This window comes from Symphalangus syndactylus, chromosome 17, assembly GCF_028878055.3.
Source record: "Symphalangus syndactylus isolate Jambi chromosome 17, NHGRI_mSymSyn1-v2.1_pri, whole genome shotgun sequence".
Lineage (NCBI taxonomy): Eukaryota > Metazoa > Chordata > Mammalia > Primates > Hylobatidae > Symphalangus > Symphalangus syndactylus.
Genome location: NC_072439.2, coordinates 32,226,040 through 32,246,830, shown reverse-complemented (window position 1 = coordinate 32,246,830; position 20,791 = coordinate 32,226,040). Strand labels below are relative to the sequence as shown.

At 48.2% G+C, this 20,791-nt stretch overlaps 2 protein-coding genes across 8 annotated transcripts in view; one reads left to right on the top strand and one right to left on the bottom strand.

Annotated features, from left to right (window-relative positions):
• Positions 1 to 2: 2 nt before the first annotated feature.
• On the bottom strand, positions 3 to 17,445 carry DCTN2 (dynactin subunit 2). Of its 4 annotated transcripts, XM_055249023.2 has the most exons (16): positions 17,200 to 17,409; positions 16,202 to 16,270; positions 11,551 to 11,559; positions 8,685 to 8,690; positions 5,926 to 6,022; positions 5,661 to 5,722; positions 5,236 to 5,334; positions 4,470 to 4,630; positions 4,131 to 4,275; positions 3,092 to 3,157; positions 2,838 to 2,876; positions 2,587 to 2,664; positions 2,426 to 2,497; positions 2,067 to 2,169; positions 1,869 to 1,960; positions 3 to 624 (listed from the first exon to the last, which is right to left on the bottom strand). In XM_055249023.2, the coding sequence occupies exons 1-16, from the start codon at positions 17,233 to 17,235 to the stop codon at positions 538 to 540; spliced, it is 1,221 nt and encodes a 406-aa protein (XP_055104998.1). In that variant the 5' UTR covers positions 17,236 to 17,409; the 3' UTR covers positions 3 to 537. The 4 variants fall into 4 exon arrangements, with proteins under 4 accessions (XP_055104998.1, XP_055104999.1, XP_055104872.1 ...); XM_055249024.2 differs by lacking the exon at positions 11,551 to 11,559; XM_055248897.2 differs by lacking the exons at positions 8,685 to 8,690; positions 11,551 to 11,559 and having other exon boundaries at positions 17,200 to 17,445.
• Positions 17,446 to 20,197: 2,752 nt separating this feature from the next.
• Positions 20,198 to 20,791, top strand: part of KIF5A (kinesin family member 5A) — a 38,536-nt gene continuing 37,942 nt past the window's right edge. For 2 of the 4 annotated variants that reach the window (XM_055248398.2, XM_055248399.2), the window contains exon 1: positions 20,203 to 20,584. In XM_055248398.2, the coding sequence (XP_055104373.1) occupies positions 20,456 to 20,584 (129 nt within the window). In that variant the 5' untranslated portion in view covers positions 20,203 to 20,455. Of the gene's footprint in view, positions 20,585 to 20,791 lie in introns of all 4 variants that reach the window. The other 2 variants (XM_063620099.1, XM_055248400.2) reach the window with 2 other exon arrangements.

Here is a 20,791-nt window from a genome sequence, read left to right as displayed (position 1 = left end):
GCTCTGGCTCTGTACTCATTTTTTATTTAGTTCTTTGGTAAGAACAGGTTACAATTTAAATCCATCTCTTGTAGTATAGAGTGGCTTAGATTGCCTGTTATGATGAATGAATATCTATGTCCTAGTGCTGCTTCCTCCCCAGGAAACACAGCAGAGGCCACACAGAGTACAACAGCATTTAATGGTTAGAAACAGTTGTACAGTATTATAGTCAGCCACAGAAGCTGTGTTGGAGGACAAGACCCAGTCCTTCCCCACACCAGGCAAAGCAGTATTGGACATGAGCTGGCATGTGGCTGGGCCCACGTCCTTATCCCCCAGGCCTGCGGGGAGACCACCTTCTAATAACCAACCCCTAGCTACCACTCTGTATTCATCAGGGGAGGGGTATAAACCCCACATGCAAGAAGAACCCTTGCCCCCAGTGTCAAATGGGATGGGGATGCTAGAGTTATAGTAAAGGGGAAACCCTATGTAAGCTGTTAACAGAGTTCACAGGGGTAGGGATAACCCCTGTTCTCCAGCTCCCAAATGTGCTCACTTTCCCAGCTTCTTCATCCGTTCATCAATGCTGGCAAAGTTCCCCTCAACTGTGGCCAGGTTTTCACGCATGGTTGTCTGCACCTACAAAGTGGTAGAGAGGTTTTACTCTTTGTCAGGTCCAGTTGCTTAACTGGATGAGGACCTGAAGGAATTCTCTGAGAGAAGGCAAATGGAAGCACAATTTGTGGGCCACAGAGGGGGGATGTTTATGTTTATAGCACCAATTTTCAAGCTACCCTTAGAGTACCATAGACCACGCTCAGGTGTGAGCTCATGCAGGCAGGACTCTTTAGAATCCCCATCCTGACTTCAGCCAGAACAGTTTTTTAAAATCTGTTTTATGTAATGAGAGCTAAATAAGATTTTGTTGAAATCAGGGTTTCACTGGTTCAAAATGTTAGAAAACTGCTCTGGAGGAAAAGGATATTATTCTAAGTCTTTTATATATTTTTTCATTTATCTCAGTGATCCTGTGATTGATGCTGGTCTCTTGACTTTAATGCTTCTTCCAGCACTGAGAACAGTACCTCCAACAGAAATTGTGGACTTGCGGCCAGGTGCAGTGGCTCACACCTGTAATCCCAGCACTTTGGGAGGCCGAGATGGGTGGGATCACTTGAGGTCAGGAGTTTGAGACCACTCTGGACAACATGGTGAAACCCCGTCTCTACTAAAAAAAAAATTAGGTGTGGTGGCACGTGCCTGTAATCCCAGCTACTCAATAGGCTGAGGCATGAGAATCACTTGAGCCCGGGAGGTAGAGGCTGCAGTGAGCTGAGATCACGCCACTGCACTCCAGCCTGGGCAACAGAGCAAGACTGTCTTAAAAATAAAAAACAATAAAAAGAAATTGTGGACTTGCTGTGTGCCAGGCATTACTAAAACAATGAAGGAACTAGGTGAGGCTCATTGTCCACGGTCAGAAAGGAAGCGACAGAACCAGATTAGGGCCTGCTTCTGACTTCAAAGCCCAGATTCCTTCCAGTGTACTGTGCTTATCAGGGAGAGTAAAGTTGAGATGACAAAGGGAAAGAGTGGGGTTTTATAAGAAAGCACGTTCACTAGCCCCTAACAATTTGCCCATGTTATTTCACCTCATCTACATAACTCTGAGGGAGGTATAATTTCCCAGATGGAAAGATGGAGTTTCATAGATTAAATAAGTTGTCAAAGGGCCTTCACATTGAAAGCAAGATGGAGACTCCAGACCAACCCCCTGCCACAACACCATGCTACAAAATAGGCTAAGGCAGAACCCTATAACACTGGAGAACCTAGTTTGCACATGCTGGAGAAAGGAGACAGATCAACAAAGGGGCACACACCTGGGTCAAGAGGGTGGTATTGTCCTTCAAGGAATTAGCAATCATCTGCTGGGTGGTATCCAAGTGTGTCAGGAGCTGACCAAACTGCATGGCTACAAAAGAAATGTATGGTTGAGACTAGAATCCAAGATGAGGGAGGGGACCAAAAGTTGCCCATTTTTCAACTTCTCTTAGCACTCCTGGCAGCTGGCCTCCCACCTTGCTCGTGCAGCTGCTTGATGGTGACAAGTCTCTGCACCAGCTCAGGGAGGGTGGAGGCAATGGGGCTCCAGCGCTGTATAGTTTCATATAGCTGGTGCACCTGAAGGGACACAATAGGGCCCAGAGGGGATGGCTGAGGCAGCCAGGTCAGTATGCACAGACTGCTACTTTACCATAATGGGGGAAAGGATCAAGTGGGCAGAGGAAAGCAGTGCCCTGACTTTCCAAGCTGATAAGCTCTTCATAAGAGCTTACGAAGATGGGGACCTGAGGAGTCAGTGTGTTCTCATGCTTTGACACTGGCACTCGGAGAACCTGAGGGGGTGGAGAGGAGATAGGGAAGGTGTCTTCCTGACCTTGCTTTGTGTATCTGCATCTTCTACAGAGGCTTTATGCTTGGCAATCTCGTTCACCTTTCCCAGGACACTCTGAAAACACAGATTTTAAGGTTGATAGGGCATCCAGGGCTTCCAAAGTCCCAAGCTATCCATAATTTAATTTTCCCTCAATTTAATACCTGTAGCCGAGCCTCCACTTGATCCAAAACTGCAAGGTCTAGGGCGCTCACCTTTGCTTGCAACAGCTCTACAGTCTCCTGGGGATGGAAGTTGGGACAAGCATCATGAAGAGGAAAGGCAGACTAGGAAGAGGCCTCCCATATTCCACTAAATTAATATATAGCTACAAACTCAAAAATAACCCTCAAAGCAAACCCAATCCCAATTATCCCCTCTGTGATCCAAACACTCCAGTTTCTTCCAAACTCACCATGAGAAAGGCTCCCTGTAGACCTGCAGAAAGGGGATTCTGGTGGGAAAGGGAGGGAAGAAGTGAGTGGTCCTTATATCTCCATGATTATCATCTTCTCCCATCTTTCCTGGTTCTAGCTGGGAACCCACTAGCTGATCCCTGTAACTGAAGCCCTTTGATGACTCCTCCCAGGCTTATGTGGAATGTTGTAGACCTTAAGGCCTAGAGTTGCAGGATCTAAGGCTCAGATTATGTACAGGAGAACACCTGACCTGAGCATCCTGATCACAACGTACAGCTGTCTCCAGCTCTGTCAGGCGCTTTTCAAGTTCTGCGACCTAGTGGGAGGAAGGAGGTGAGATTATTTGCCATCTGCTTCCCTGCTGTTGCAATGGGAGGAATACCATCCTGCTCTACTCTGCTTGCCACTCGCCACCCCAAGGGACTCCTTTCCCTGGAATACATACCTAGCCACAATCTTTTTTTTTTTTTTTTTTTTTGAGACAGAGTCTCGCTGTCGCCCAGGCTGGACTGGAGTGCAGTGGCACGATCTCGGCTCACTGCAGGCTCCACCCCCCGGGGTTCACGCCATTCTCCTGCCTCAGCCTCCGGAGTAGCTGGGACTACAGGCGCCCGCCATCTCACCCGGCTAATTTTTTGTATTTTTAGTAGAGACGGGGTTTCACCGTGTTAGCCAGGATGGTCTCGATCTCCTGACCTCGTGATCTGCCCGCCTCGGCCTCCCAAAGTGCTGGGATTACAGGCGTGAGCCACCGCGCCCGGCATCTAGCCACAATCTTAAAATCCTAACTGAAGGTAGATGGGCGAGGGAAACATAGAGAATGAGGTCGGGCGCGGTGGCTCATGCCTGTAATCCCAGTACTTTGGGAGGCCGAGGCGGGCGGATCACGAGGTCAGGAGATCGAGACCATCCTGGCTAACACGGTGAAACCCCATCTCTACTAAAAATACAAAAAATGAGCTGGGCATGGTGGCGGGCCCCTGTAGTCCCAGCTACTCAGGAGGCTGAGGCAGGAGAATGGCATGAACCCGGGAGGCGGAGCTTGCAGTGAGCCAAGATTGCGCCGCTGCACTCCAGCCTGGGAAACAGTGCAAGACTCCGTCTCAAAAAAAAAAAAAAAAGAGAAAGAAACAGAGAGAACAAGGAATCAGGAATCAAAAGAGGAATCAATCAAGAGGAATCAGAGTAATCAGAAGCCTTCCCAGCACCCTCTCCTTGGAGAGAGGCAGGAAAATCCCTAGGGTCACGTCTCCCCTTGGCTTCCCAACCAACACTGTATCCACACTTACTTTAGCAGCTTGAGAGAACTTGTCCTGCTCAGGCCGAGAATGTAGTTCATAAGTGACAAGGCTGCTATCTGGCGGGGTCCCAGTGGTTTTTCCCCCTGATCCCCCTTTGCTGTTCTTTGTTGCTTCCAGCTGCAGCAGTAGGCGCCTAGTTAGGAGACCGAGTAATAATATCATGACTGGAAGGAGGAGGGCCAGTCACTCTCCCTCACTTTTGCCTCATAATCAGCATTAAGAAACATCTAAGCCACTTCTCTGCCACTTAGCACCCCTGTCAGTAGCTGGCTGAGTCCATCCACAACCCCAATCAGCAATAATTTTTCAACAAAGTAGGGTACCCACTTAGCCAGGGCGCCATCGGGGTCGGTAAGGTTGATTGCAGCATCTGGTCCCAGCAGCTTCTCCAGGTGGGAAGCAACCAGCTGCTGCTTCAGGGCTGCCAGCTGTTTAGCCAGCACCACAGGGGTCAGCTTCTCCTCCGTGGCTGACTCCTTCACTGTCGTCTAGTATGAAAAAAGGTAGAAATCGGGGGATGGCATGAATGAATCAAGAAGCAAAAAAATAGGTAAAGTCCTTTAAAGGTAGTTGTAGCTGGAGGTCACTGGGATGGTTTTTAGCATGACAGACTGCCCACCTGTGTGTAGCACTGCATACAGATGGATGCATATTTCTAAACTCTGGAAACCTTAGCCCCTTTATCCAGGAGCTTAAGGAATCTTTCTTTCTTTTGTTTTTTGAGATGGAGTCTCACTGTGTCGCCCAGGTTGGAGTGCAGTGGCATGATCTCGGCTCGCTGCAACTTCTGCCTCCGAGTTCAAGCAATTCTCCTGCCTTAGCCTCCCGAGTAGCTGGGATTACAGGCATGTGCCACCACACCTGGCTAATTTTTTGTATTTTTTTTTAGTACAGATGGGGTTTCATCATGTTGGCCTGGCTGGTCTTGAACTCCTGACCTCAAGTGATCCGCCTACCTCGGCCTCCCAAAGTGGTAGGATTATAGGCATGAGCCACCACACCCGGCCAGGCAGGGAATCTTTCTCTTCTTGGTTGAGGTCTTCCTCTACTGTGTAAGTCACAGCAGAGAAGAGAGAAGAGAGTTTGTAGTTACCTTGATTTTTTCAACTTCAGTTGTCAGCTCTTGGACCTCATGCAGTAGGCGGTGGTACTTTTGCTGGGGTGTCTCCTTCACTCCCATACCCTCTCCAAGCTAGAGAGCAAGCACAGAGGGTAATGTTATACGTCTCATTACAGGCAGCCTCAAGAATTCATCCACACCCTGGGCCTAAGTCATAAAGGTATCATATCCAATTGAGAATCCACAACACCCTAGTACCAAAGAACTGAGATAGCTAGAGGGCTGGAGGCTCTCCAGAACAAACAGCAGGAGGGCAGAGTTTCCCTGACTGCATCCTGCTGCTTCCTCAGGAACAGAGGAGGAACAGAATCCCGCCTGTATCCCTTGATCTCCCTACTACATGTCTGCTAGATAGGGTCACTACACCATTCTCATCAACACACACACACACAACAAACCATCTCATATTCTCCAGATTCATATCCTGTCCTCTTGGTTTTTCCAATACGATCTGAGAAATCTGCCAAGAAAAGAAGATGGAACTGAGGGCCTGATCTAGGCCCAAGGCAGTCATGGTCTCAGGTGACTGTGAGGGCTTCCATAAAAGATCTCCATGAGGGACCCCTTCCCCCAGGCACAACTCACTAAGACCTTAGGACAGGAAGCCACTTCTCATGCTTATCCTCCAGTCTTCCCCCCACCCAACTTCCAGCCCAGTCTCACCAAGTCCCTTTGTCCCCACTCTCTTGTCCTTGAACTTGTCATAGGCAGCATTAGGATTGACAATGATGTGTTCCACACTTGTGCTTGTCAGCTCCTCCTGCAAGAACAGGTAGTTTAGGCCAGGGACACACTCATTCCCACTCTAAAACTTACTCTACCCCACAAAATCCCCAAACCATTAGGTGACTGGGCCCTACTTGTCCAAGGGGAAAGAAAGATGGCTCTATTCCAAGGTGCCCACCCAGGCTTAACCTAGGAAACTGAAGCTTCCTGGTAAATTTGGAGCCTCAGTTGTATAAATATTAACACCCTCATTCAACTGGGAACAGAGGGAGCATAACCTCCCCACCCTCTCTGTACATAAGCCTTCCCATCCCCCAATGCTACCCCTCCCAGTTGTCTGGCACACACCATGCACTCAAGGCAAGAAACCAACCTGACCTCTTTTAACCTCCCCCTCCCAAAAGTAAATCTCCTTGCCCGCTGAGCAAGTCCATTTTAATGTTAACCTCCCATCCTTGCTAGAAGGAAAGAGGAGGGAAGGCAGATAATCAGGCCACTAACCCTGAGTGTGAATATTAGGACTTTAAACCTGTTGAAGGTAAGACACAAGCTCTTAGTACAAAAAGAAGGCCGATAGAGGGCCTGACCAGAAGCCTGATTTCCAGGCTGCCATGAGGCCAGTGAATTCAGGGATAGGGAGAAGGGGCAAGGGCTTACTGGATTATCTTTATGGGACATCTTAGAAGCAACAAACATAGGCAATATCTGCTTGCCAAGAGTATCCATGGGCAAGAGCCACATGTAAGCTCTGAAATGGAGATAACCCAGCATCTCTTCAGAGATGCTGCAGCACCTGATATTTCTCCCTGACTCCTCTGCTATGCTTTAAGCACTGAAGCTCTTCCAAAAACAGGGGACACAAGTAGGTGGTGAAAGAGACTTTACCCTAGAAACTGAAAGAGAGGTTCCCTCCTTACTAGATATCTACATGCTGTTCAGATTCCAGTGACAACACCAAGACTGCACCAAGCACTCCTGACTGCATGTCCCTTTTTCAATTGTCATAAGCCTGATAGCTCCCAACAGAGTACTGATGGAAGGAGGAGGGAGACCCAGGAGTCTTTTTCTGTTGGGGATAACATCTCCACCTTCTACGGGAGGAAGGCAAAATAAGCCTTCCTTCTTTCACCTAGAACAATGGTTCTCACCCCAGGCTGCATGTTAGAATCACTTAGAATTTTTTTTTTTTTTTTTTTTAAATATACAGCCGGGCAATGGTGGCTCAAGCCTGTCTGTAGTCCCAGCACTTTGGGAGGCCGAGGCGGGTAGATCACTTGGAATTAGGATCCAAGTGATCCACCCGCCTCGGCCTCCCAAAGTTCGGCCAAGGCAGGTGGATCTCAGGAGTTCAAGACCAGCCTGGGCAACAAAAAATATAAAATAGCTGGGTATTGTGGCACGTGCCTGTGGTCCCAGCTACTCAGGAGGCTGAGGTGAAAGGGTCACTTGAGCCTGACAGGTGAAGGCTGCAGTGAGCAGAGATCATGCCACTGCACTCCAGCCTGGACAACAGAGTGAGACCCTGTCTCAAAAAAAGAAAGAGAAAAGAAAAAAAAAAAAAAGGCCTGGGCCCACTTCTGGTGATTCTAATGAATTATTCTGGGGTAGGGCTAGATATCCAGGTGATTCTAACCTACAGCCAGGACTGAGAACCTCTGCCTGTGTGTAGGTATGTGGGGAGAGGGTGTGAGGGGCACATGGTGAGACATCATTGAGAAAGAAAAGCAGATAGAAGGAAGCTCCTTCCTTCATCTCTGCTCTGCTATTAGAGCAGGAATCAGTGTGGGTGGCAGCTTTAAAAATAAGGAAAGGGGGGGGAAAGGACAAAGTATCAACTTTGATCTTTACCTCTTCCTCGGAATTACTGGGCAGAGGGGTAAGAGCTATAGATCAAGGGAAAACAAAAGGACTCAATGTCCCATATGCAAGTGCCCAGGGGAAGAGACATTTGAGTCCCAAATGATTATCTCTTTAACCTGTTCTGAAATGTTACAGCCAGAACACCCACCCACCTAATAGCTGTGTGATCTCTGGCCTCTTATCAACTGAGAAGGGCTCAGGCTAAGGATAGACAACCATCTTCTCTGAAGTTCATACTCACGAATATGCCACTTCTCCCTGTGAAAGCCCCAATCCAGGCCAATCCCACCCATCCTCTTTTGTTTAATCCTCTTAAAAAAGAGGAATGGGAGGCATAACCTACAGACCCAGGAAAAAATTAATCATAGCTACTATTTGTTAAGCCCTTATTATTGGCAGGCACTATGCAGATGGGAACCTACTTTCTTATTTACGTTCCTAAGTAGGGAAAGCGGGGAGTAAAAGAGGGTCAACACATAGATGGTGAGTCTCAGAGGTTCTGGACAGTCACAGGCACAGAGAGCATTTTCATTCCTGCTGTGGGAGAGTGTCCTGGGCCAGTTGGGCTACCTGGCGCTGGCATCCTCTGGAGCCTCTCCAAGGCTGTGGCCCGGGAGCACACTCTAGTCCTCCAGTAGCACCTACTCCAGCAGTGTCTTGAAGATCTGGGGCATGAGTTGGGGGCAGTATAATTACAGTGACTTGTGAGATAGGAAAAGGCTGGGTGTGGGACTGAATAGAGGAATGAAAGATTTAGTAGAGTCTAAAGGACAGAGAAACAACTGCTCATCATAGCACACCCCGTTAAAAAGCAGATGAAAGGTCAGGCTTCTTACCAGCTCCTTGTGGTTTCCCCAGAGGTGAGAAAATCAAAAGAGTTAAAAGGAAAGGGAGTAGGGGAATGGGGATGAGGGAGGGAAAAAAAAGACAAAATTGTTATTAGCAAATTGTCACATGCACTACATGACAGTCTTCCAACACACTGCACCACAGGGCCCCAGGGGAGCCTAGCGAAATTTAGGGGCCAAGAAATTTCAGCTGGGGTCACCATATACCCCAAGAGAAAGAAGAGCATGAGACCCTTTTCCCTCTGGTGGTGAGGATGTCATGAAGCTTTGCCATTAACAGCAGCAGTTTAGGATCATCTGAAAACTAGGAGTTAGATGTTACAAGCCAGTGGCATGGAGTAAGAAACTGGGGAGAGAAGGCTGAGGTGGCGGGGAAGCTATTAGAAATGGTAAAAGATGAAGCAGAAGTTAGAGATTCTTAGACTTGTAGCTGATAGAGGGTCAATAATTCTCAGGAGAGGAGTTCCCCTTCTTAGTTCATGGCCCTTGTCTTCCTATCTCTTGGTTTCTCTAGCTGTGAAAAATTAGACATTTGGATGGCAGAATCAGTCACAATGAGAGTGATCAGGTAGGAAGTCTGATATGACTTTAGGTGAGACAAAACAAAATATGTCAGGTACAGATGGTGAGTTTAAGGAATGATGAAGTACCTAAGTATAGCCCCGTTCTCATTTCCTCCTGTAAGGGAAGAGGCAGGGCTGCTCCTCGTCCGTTGTGCAGCCTGGCGTGTTTGCCTCCACCTTGAGTGGCTAGTAACTCACCCTGCAGCTCCGAGGGATCCAGAGCAATTCTGCCATGATGTACTTGCACAGAGGGTCCAGGGGACACCAAGATCCACAGCTACCAGCACATGTGCAGAACATGTTTCTTCAACCCTCTGTTCACAAGATTCACAGGGGTTGGAGGGTAGACAAAGGGGAAGGGTGAGAGTATTTCCAAGAGGCCTTATTTGAGTCTGGGCCACACAGATAAGGCTCCCACTTCCAGGCAAGGCTGGTTTAGAACTGCCAGGAGGGGATATCCAGTGGTATGCCCTGCCTTTCTAGGAGCTCTGCTGATGGGCAGATGGAAGTGTGGAAGGTTCAGGATGGTTGTGTGCATATGAAAAACCATGGTGGGATTAAAAACAAATGCTTCCTTTCACCAAGATTTCATCCAGATACCTCTGACCCACAACCTCTCTGTTCCCTAGATGATGCTAGGGTCCCAGCCAAGATTCCTCTTTCCGCCAGGCATGGTGTCTCACATCTGTAATCCCAGCACTTTGGGAGGGCGAGGCGGGTGGGTCACTTGAGGTCAGGAGTTCGAGACCAGCCTGGCCACCATGGTGAAACCCTATCTCTACTAAAAATACAAAATTAGCCAGGCGTGGTGGTGGGTGCCTGTAATCCCAGCTACTCGGGAGGCTGAGGCAGGAGAATCATTTGAACTCAGGAGGTGGAGGTTGCAGTTGAACCTGGGAAGCGGAGGTTGCAGTGAGCTGAGATCATGCCACTGCACTCCAGCCTGGGTGACAGAGTGAGACTGTCTCAAAAAAAAAAAAAAAAAAAAAAAAAGATTCCTCTTTCAGCTCAGGGTAGAGGTGGCTGCAGGTCCTGTGGTCGAGGCTGGGATGTCTCTGCATAGAGTGGGTGTAAGCACCCATAAGTGCAAACATGCAAACACAAAGGAGAAGTACACACACTATACCTTTCTCTGATTTGTCCCACCAAGCTAAAACCAGCTTGGGAGAAACTCAAGGAGAGAAAGAAGACAATGGGCCATAAGCTCAAGTTCAAACCATGCGGATTGGGCAGAATAGGGAGGACAGAAAATCAAAGAAAAAGTGGTATATTAGTTTGCAGATAGTATATACCACCTCCAGGTCTGTCCTATGGGTGGGCTGAAGGATGATGAGATTTTAGGCATGATTCCTGCATAACCTGGAGTAGTGCTAGTCACCTTGATTGGAAGATTTCAAGTGCCCTGGCCCCGGGTGCCAGCTTACCTAGTATGTGACTCCCAGTCTCTTTCACTAACGGACTCCCAGACCCCCCAGGGCTGTTTGGCTAAGTGGCTGTGCCTCAGAGGGCAAGACCTGAGGTTCTAAATCAGACAGGGAAAGTGGCCACTGCTACTCTCTGAGCCTATTCAGGCTGTATGCCAACACTGCAGCCAGGGGACTTCAAAACCATGATGACAAGGAAGATGGACAGAGCTGTAGAGTAAAACTGTCCGGGATGGATCAATATATTGCTGACCATCCATCCATTTCAAAAGGAGGGGTGCAGAAACAGAAAGACTCACGAAAGCACAAATAATCCAAGTGATCATCTTACAATTGCATATAAACCTCCTTCTCATCCCATTTACATTTCTCTAAAGACCTAGCATAGGGGAATATTAAAATGAGTTTTTCCCAGAGATAATCCACATACAGCCAAGAACTGAGGACTGTGGCTGTCATCCCTTTTGTTCTCTATCCTTGTCTAGAATAGCTAAAAGTCGTTCCATAGAAAAATCTTCATTTGATCTTAGTCTGAGGAGGAGAAAGGAAACTGCCTTCTAACTCCAGCCCCTAAATGCCTCATGTTCAAAAGCATTTATAGCCTCCATGCTTCTATCCCATCCTCCATTGGACAGTTTTACTCTGCAGACCTCACAAGGGGAAGAGACAATGATTCATGGATCATAGCTGTTTCTAACCCTTGATTAATGATCTTTAAACATAAGGCCAGCAGGCCCCTCAGTGACCCAGTCAGGGACTCACTGGAATTTAAAACGATTAGCTACAACAATAGCACAGTGGCAGAGCATTGCATGCGAGATGGCAGATGAAAAAAACATGCAGAGAAGAAGCATTGAATGGTCTTACTTGTGCAAACTAGTGTCCAGGCAAGGTGGTGAGGAGGGAGGATGGGGGAAGCATTAGGAAAAACTCAGGTAAGTTTAAGTGCACCAACAGTCAATGAACACAATCAAGCATACTCCAGGATCTTCTAAATTGTAAGGAAGTACTGTTTCTCATCTCAGGAGTGTCCAGTAATATCTACCTTTTGGAGAAATGAAGCCTCTGCCAGGGCCCCATCAAACTATGGCTAGGTCATTTTTTCCCCTTTTACTGGGGGTAGTTATGCCATAAAGAGAGAAGCTAAATTGTTTCTAATGAGGTTTTTCTTAATTTACTTCCCTTATTCCAGCAGTTCAAAGCCATGAGCAGAAAGCCTCACTGACCCAAGGCAGGCTGTGGGCCCCGGGGGTTAGGGTGGGGGTGTGTGTATGGGTGGAATTCTATTTGGGAATTCGTTTTCCAAACATTTTAAGAAAAATCTCCAAGCAAGCCTATTGCCCCAATTAACCTGGGAGTGTCTGAAGTGCAAAGAGATCTTCCCAGATTGAGGAGGAAAGGGCTACAGCCTGTGCACTTTCCTGGTCCATTCCTGTTTTAGAAGATTTTACTTCCTGCTAAAATTATTTTAAAGGGATAGTAGAAAAATCAGGATTGGCCAGGCACAGTGGCTCATGCTTGTAATCCCAGCACTCTGGGAGGGCTAGGTGGGTGGATCACCTGAGGTCAGGGGTTCGAGACCAGCCTAGCCAACATGGTGAAACCCTGTCTCTACTGAAAATACAAAAAATTAGCCAGGTGTGGTGATGGACACCTGTAATTCCAGCTACTCGGGAGACTGAGGCAGGAGAATCTCTTGAACTCGGGAGGTGGAGGTTGCAGTGAGCTGAGATCACACCATTGCACTCCAGCCTAGGCAAAAAGAGTGAAACTCTGTCTCAAAAAAAAAAAAAAAAAAAATTCATGATCATCTGTAGCAAAATTTAAATCTTTTATGCTTTCCTCCCCCATCCTCCCCACTATGGGAATCAGAAAATGTTTATGTTTAAGTTAAATTAGCAATTTAAATCTTTAAGGGATGTTTGAGGACATTTTTCCTTTAGTAGCCCAATTTCTTCCACAGTGGAGGAATCACAGGAAGAAAGTTATGGAGCAGTGAGGGTCGACACAACTTGACTATTCCTTTAGACAGAAATCTGGAGACCCAGCTGGTGTGGTAGCTCGCGCCTGTAATCCCAGCACTTTGGGAGGCCAAGATGGGTGGATCACTTGAGGCCAGGAGTTTGAGACCAGCCTGGCCAACATGGTGAAACCCCATTTCTACTAAAAATACAGAAAATTAGCCAGATGTGGTGGCACATGCCTGTAATTCCAGCTACTTGGGAGGCTGAAGCAGGAGAATTGCTTGAACCGGGGAGGCAAAGGTTGCAGTGAGACAAGATTGTGCCACTGCACTCCAGCCTGGGGGAAAGAGTAAGACTCTGTCTCAAAAATCAGAAAGAAATCTGGAGACCCCCTGAAAGGTTCCACAAGAGTCTGTCCATATTAGTTGTCTCTAGGGAAGAGAACTGAGTGGTGGTAGGCAGAGGTGGGAGGCAGATTTTTCACTACTTAGCCTTGAATCCTCTATTCCCTGTGCATATATTACCTACTTTAAAAACTGATAAAATTAAAGTTGAAAATAATCTGAAGATTAAGGTGGAGAATGCTGTTGTCAGGGGTTAAGAAGGCGACTGAGGCTGGGCACGGTGGCTCACGTCTATAATCCCAGCACTTTGGGAGGCCAAGACAGGCGGATCATGAGGTCAGGAGATCAAGACCATCCTGGCTAACACAGTGAAACCCCATCTCTACTAAAAATGCAAGAAAATTAGCCGGGTGTGGTGGTGGGCACCTACAGTCCCAGCTACTCGGGAGGCTGAGGCAGGAGAATGGCATGAACCCGGGAGGTGGAGCTTGCAGTGAGCCAAGATCACGCCACTGCACTCCAGCCTGGGCAACAGAGCGAGACTCCGCCTCAAAAAAAACAAAAAAAACAACAACAAAAAAGAAGGTGACTGAAAATCTCATGGTTCAGCCACAAGACAGGTCATGTGCACTGTCACTTGTACAAAGTCTTGGGCAGGTAGGCAGGAAACAGACAGGCTGCTGGTGAGATCCCAGGCCTCATGGACATGACATTTCTAAATTATCTAAGCATACAATTCACTGCTCCTCAAATTGCGTATTTACGTCAGTATTAAAAGCAGCGGCAGAGCCATTACTCAGCTGACTTCCCGAAAGCTGCAAGACCCATAGGGACATGCGGGGGCCAGAGACATTAGCTGACATCAGGAAACATCTTGGCTCTTAGGGCTCCTGAAGCGGCTGAAGGTCTGCCCACCCCATTCCTCCCTAGTGACAGAGAGTCACTTAGCTGAGCCTTAGGTGACAGAAACAATTCAACTCTTCTTGTATTTGCTGTTCAGCTTATATGCACTTCTATACTGGCACCCTGGGCAACATGCCACAGGAAATGAACACTCAGTATCCTCTCCTCATCAGCCACCCCACTAGATGCTACTAAAATAGGCTGTTCAGGCTCTGGGGGAGAAACAGCCAATCAGAGCTGCACAGTCAGGTTCTTCCACACCTGGAATGGGTGTCATCTCCTTTTTATTAAGAGATATCCCAGTATCTTCAAAAGGGAATGACAATATATATTTTTTTGTTTAGAAAGGGGATTACTGTGAAACTACCTGTTTGTATCACAGCGACAAAAGGATTGAGTTCTATTCATTATCTCACCATGAAGGGCAGAAGCCTAGGCCTAAGTTGAACAGTCTGAACTGTGGTAGTACAGTAAAGTTCTCAGCATACAGCTGTCCCTTGGCAACTGCGGGAGACTGGTTCCAGGACCTCCCTTGATACCAAAATCTGCATACATTCCCATCTTCTATATAAATTGGCACAGTATCTGCATATAACCTACCTACATCCTCCTGTATACTTCAAATCATCTCTAGATTACTTAAAATACCTAGTACAATGTAAATGCTATGTAAATAGTTGTTATATTGTGTTTTTAAATTTTGTATTTTTTTAATTGTTGTACTGGTTTTTTTTTTTAGATGGAGTCTTGCTCTGTCACCCAGGCTGGGGTGCAGTGGTGTAATCTCGGCTCACTGCAAGCTCCACCTCCCAGGTTCAAGCAATTCTGCCTCAGCCTCCCTAGTAGCTGGGACTATAAGCGCTCGCCACCACGCCTTGCTAATTTTTATATTTTTTAGTAGAGACGGGGTCTCGAACTTCTGACCTCAAATGATCCACCTGCCTCAGCCTCCCAAAGTGCTGGGATTACAGGCATGAACCACCGCACTGGGCCTATTTTTTATTTTTAAAAAATATTTTCCATGTGTGGTTGGTTGAATCCATGGGTTTGGAACCGATAAATACAGAGAACCGATTGTATACACTCCTATTCTGTGAGGACAGAGGCAGCTTCCTATAAGATGCCTCTTGGAGTGACAGGTGCACACCCAGGTCCTTGAGCAACAACATCATCTGCATTATCTCCAAGATACTCAAGCTTGGGGGATAGATTGGCATGCCAGCAAATACAGAAGCCACAAGGAACACACCACTGGGAGAAGGGACAGAGAAGGTGTTTCCCACAATGTAAGAACCACTTCCACATGGGGGAGTCAAATAAGAAATAAGTGAGTACGCCAAGCCATACATTGTAAGCCAGCAGTCAGCATTCCCCAGAACTAACCAGCCCCACAGACATAGCCACAGGACTTACAGACAAGCATACTGAGCCTGCATATTGCAATGACTCTTGGACACACCTTTACTGAGAACTCACATCATCAATGTGATCCCAGCCCAGCTCTCTTCAGAAATAATAGAACCTAAAACACATCCTATAAACACACCCCTTGGCACTTAAACAGAGTTTTTACTATATTGATTTCCATTCACTCAACTTTTTTTTCCTTCTATATGTTTCCCATATGTATCCTAATTCCCCATTAGTCTGGGGCTCATTGGGGGCAGAGACATTTCTTCCTTTGCATTGCACAAAAAAAACACAGAATGAACACACTCAGTAAACCATACTAAATGTTTCCCCTCACAGTTAAAATGTGTCCGTACCTAATTACTCCATCCTCAGAGTTCTCGGATCTAAAAATGCAACCACAGTCTCACCTCCGCTGATATGAAATATTTACATTCTTCCTCAAATTTATTTTGCTTTAAAATCTTGGAATCACTTTCTTAATTCCTTGCCCAATGGATACTGGATATTCACATTGAAAAAGTATTTCTCTATATTTCAAAGTCTAGTTCTTGGTAGCAGTTTATTACAAGTGCCCAGGCTTCATGATTCATTTCCATGGGTTAGAACCCAGGGGCCTAAGTCACTAGCCCCAAACCTGTTTTGAGATATTTCAATTTTATTTAAAAGGCCCAAGAATCAGGGCTTTGCAAACAGATGTTGTTAGCTGTAATTCCACTGACTTGACTCTCCCTCCTGCCATTGCTCATTGGTGGCTGCAAGCCCTGCAACCTACATACCACCCAGGCTGGGGTTGGCATACCCGCTTATTGCTGTAGCTCCCCAGAGAAAGGGAAGGACCTGTCTAGGGGAGAAAGGTCAGAGTCCGGAGGAGTCTGTGGCAGCACACATTCTTACCGCATCGAACTCCGCTTGATCATCCTCAGGTAGGTCGCTGGTTTCATAAACATCTGGCTCATTCCTGGCCTGCAGGTAGAAGCAGTGACCACCCAACCTCACTACCCAGCATCCAACAACACCCCTTACCCCATTCCATTTGAATAAGCTAATGGAGAAGGCAGGGTGTGATGCCAAGGTTCTGTCCTTTCTCCTCCACCTGCCCCGTGAGTCAACAGTATGTCAGCTCCCATGTCTCAAGGGGTAGGGATGACAGCGGAGACAATTGGGACCTGACAGTAAACGGTGAGTGTAAGTGATAGCAACGATGTTACTCTAAATCTAGAGGCGGAAAGGTCCTTGGCAATCACTATTGCCGAAGAAGGTGAAGGCTATCCTCCAATTAGGCCCCGTACACCACTACCCTGGCACAAGGATTGAGAGTGACTCAGGACCTTAGTACTCAAGGTCCTGTGTCCCAACCCTCACCTTGAGAAGCAGGCAGGGCAGCACAAAAGGAAGGTACACGCCAGGATTGTCATGGGAGTGGGGGGTGGGGGAGGGCACAGGTTCCCCCAAGGATAGAGCTCCCCATGTGGCACAAGAGGGTTCTGCCACGGTAACCTCTTCCTTGGCAGGATGAAGGCCATCGCTAAGTGGTCTGGTGTGTGTGTCTGGGGTAGCGATGGGGTCTTATTGAGAGATTTGGGGGGGGGACATGGGAGGCGTTGACACGGATGGTGGAAACACTCAGGCACAAGCGGTCAGTACCCGGAGTCGATTTCTGGGCCGAGCTACCGGCGACTGCCGGAAAGGGGGCCTGGTGCGCCGTCCGGCGGCCCGGCCCAGTCGGGTCAGAAGAGTTCGGGGGGTGCTGAGGCCGATCGGAGAACGAGCGGCGGGAGCCCTTGGGCGGAGGATGGGCTGCAGGCGGGAGGGGTCGCGGGCTGGTTTCTGTTGGGGGTCCTTGGGAGGTCGGGGGCGCGGTCCTGGGGAGCCGGGGCCGGCCCTGTACTCACAATGCCGGGAAGGTCGGCGTATTTAGGGTCCGCCATGGCGGCGGCGAGACGGGGCTGGGGGACCGGGGCCTCGGTGGAGCCGGGGCCGGTGTTCAGGTAGGGGAGAGGCTGGGTTCGGGTCCCGGGCTAAGGCGGCGGCAAAGGGAGCGGCAGATGAGCAGGAAGTCTCGCGAGAGCAGTAGCACAGCAGAAGGGTAAAGCAAAAGTCGCGAGAACAGCCCTGCTGCTACACCCCTGGAGAGGCCGGGATTGGGGGAACGAGGCCAGGGAATGAGGTAATGGCCAGGGGACGCCGCCTAGGATTGTGGGATGTGTAGTTTTGGTGTACGGGAGCTTGGGCGGGGAGCGACAATAACGAACCTTGGGGAGCTATTTCATACAGCCTTTTCTCTCACTTTTACAGCAAGTCAGTGAATGAACATTTATAATTCCTGTTTTGGGCTCCCAGGAATAAAATGACTAGATTAAATCATACAGCTAGTCATATTGTGACACAGCCGGGGTTTCAAAAACAAAAAGTTTGCTTGATACTGTGTATTATAAAAACAAAATAAAAACAAGAAGTAAAATTTAGTAAACGCTTAGTGTATGTTAGGAATGAAAAAGTTAGGCAATCTTCTCAAGTAAGGGCTTTCAGATAATTTGAATTTCAGATAATAAGTAGGTGTGTGTGTGTTGTGTGTGGTGTGTGTGGGTGTGTGTGGGTATACTAGCCCCCCAAAAATTATGTATCTGAAATTCACATTTAACTGAGCATCCTGTTTTTGTTTTTTGTTTTTCAAATCTGGCAATCCTATCTGAAGTTCATAAATAGGTAAGTGGTGTCTGCATGTCTGTCTGAACACTCTCTGGGCTCTTAACCACTTCGTTAATAGTTCTCAGACTTTTATTTATTTTTCAACTTTTTCAATTTTGTGGGTACACAGTGTATGTATTTATGGGACACATGAGATATTTTGATACAGGCATGCAATGTGAAATAAGCACATCATGGAGAAGAGGGTATCCATCCTCTCAAGCGTTTATCCTTTAAGTTACAAATAATCCAATTACACTCTTTAAGTTATTTTAAAATGTACAGTTGAGTTATTCTTGACTATAGTCACCCTATTGTGCTATCAAATAGTAGGTCTTATTATACTTTCTAATTTTTTGTACCTATTCACCAACCTTACCTTCCGTTCTCAGACTTTTAAATTTCATCATTCAATAAAATTAAAACAACTACAAACCTTGAAGATTTGCCTTTTTATTTTATCAAGTAAGTATATTACAAATAGAAAACCTATTATTTACTATCACCATCATTACTTGGTAGAAAAGCAAGAAGGACACACTCAGAATAAAAGATAGTCCTTTGAAACTTATCAAATCCAGCTTTATATTAAAAAAAAAAACAACTCACCATTGTTCTTTTGGAGGTGAGGGCATACTCAGTGAACTTTTATCTCTGACCAGTGACCCTCCGTGGACTGGCATTTTGAAACCCCTTTACTAAAGATGCCACCTTGGAGCCCCTGGGGACCCAAGGATGGGATGTTTCCCAGGATGTTTCCTGAGCTTGCAGGATGCTGCAACACTTAGAAATTGTGCCAAACCAAGTGACTAGAGAGTTCCTGAGTTCGGAACTCATTGTCTTTCTTTCTCCTGGCTCCTCCCCAAGCCTCTATCCCTTTCTCCATAGTCCTACAGCTTTCCTGTCCCATTCCTTATGTTGGACTCTTTTCTTTCAGTTCCCTTAAGATTCAAGGTAGGTTAGAGGTGTAGCCCCAATGTGGGAAACCCCCGAGTTCTGAATAGTTAGGTCTTGTCTGGCCAGGCTATCAGCCTCTTACTTTTGTCCCATAGTGTCTTAAGTGACCTTAACCACTCACCAGACAATTGCTGATCAGAACTTTGCTTTCCTCCTCCTTCTCTCATCCACCCTGCCCTTCCCCTTTGCCTAGAACCTCAACTCCTGCAGTCCAACTCTCTGTTGGCCAGCAGAGGCCTGTGACATGGAGAAAAATCAATTTGGCCAGCTTCTTGGTGGTTCTTTCCAGGGGCTGCAGCAGGAGTCTGACCCAAAGGAAGGACAAGGAATCTCTGGGCTTGGCACTTCTTTCGTTTTTCTTCCCCCACACCTTTTTTTTTTTTTTGGCTAGGGAAGGGGGCTGAAGTATTGGGACTCTATCCTCCAATGGTTACTGAGACAGGAAACACACACTCTCGTAGGTACCTGAATTTGCCTGAAACCCAAATGCAGGTGTTGCCTTAGACTTCAAAGTCTCTCTGGCCTTACCCATCCCCATCATTGCCCCTCCTTCACTGCTTTCTGACTCCCTTTCTCTTGCAAAAACGTTTCCTACCCATCTTCCTCCCATCCTCAACCTAGGACACAAAAATAAGTATTGTGTCTGCTTTTGAATTCCCATAACCCAGAATGGGAGTTTATCTTCCCTGAAACTGGGGACCTGGTGTGTACGTTGGGGAGACAGTAGAGTGCACCTTTGGATGTGGAAGGGGAAGGGAGTAGCCAGAACCTCCCATGACACCCAACTCCATAGACTACAGGCAGGGGTCCCCCCAGAAAGCTGAGTGGGTTGGGAGTCCAGCTTCTGTGCGTGTGGGGCATGGGATGGGCGTAGGGGGAGAATGAGAAGTGTGATCCCAGTTTGGAGAGAGGACTGTGACGGGTTGGGGGATGCCCTGGAATAAAGGGAGAGGGAGATCTGTTGACCCTTTTCGCTACACAGGCGACAGGCCCACCTCAGTCCCCTTATCCCTTCCAGGGGGTGGAGTCTGAGGGAGGGACAAACAGGTCGGGGGTATAGGGGTGGGATGCAGTGAGTTGGGTGGGGAAGGGTCGAGGGCAAGGTTATCTGCGAACGTTAGGAGTGGGGGAGGGAGGAGAGGAGCGGTGAGGTTCCACCCTTCGGGGGTCGACGTCGAGCCAGCGTCCCCAGTGGAGGGAGCCCCGCCCCCGCTCCTCCATCGCGGCCCCGCCCAGGCCCGCAGCGCGGCGCTGCAGCGCGAGGGGCGGAGAGGCAGAGAGCCCGAGAGGACCAGACGCCCAGGTCGCCCGCATCCCGCTGCCGCAGGAGAGAGACAGCGCGCCCCGGCCCTGCTCCCCAGGCTTCGCCCGGGCGCCCTCAACTCTGCCCCCAGAGACTGAGCACCTGTCCTCCGCCTCGGCCTCCGCTGAGAGCCCTCTCCTCTGGAGCACACACCACCCCTGCAGCCCAAGAGGAGTCCCAGCCCCACGCCGGCTACCACCATGGCGGAGACCAACAACGAATGTAGCATCAAGGTGCTCTGCCGATTCCGGCCCCTGAACCAGGCTGAGATTCTGCGGGGAGACAAGTTCATCCCCATTTTCCAAGGGGACGACAGCGTCGTTATTGGGGTGAGTGTCGCCCAGGATGGAATTCGGGGAGGGGGCAGGTGGCTGAATCTCCCCGCCCCCCTTAGAGCCTTAGTCTCTGCCGGTCCCTCTGCTCCCCCTCCCCGCCGCTCATCCTTCATCCTCTTCCCCGCAGCCCCTCCTCTCCCCTGCATCAGGATGGCTGGGTGTGGCCTGGCCAGGCCAGCGGCCGAGTCTCTGCAGAGTGGC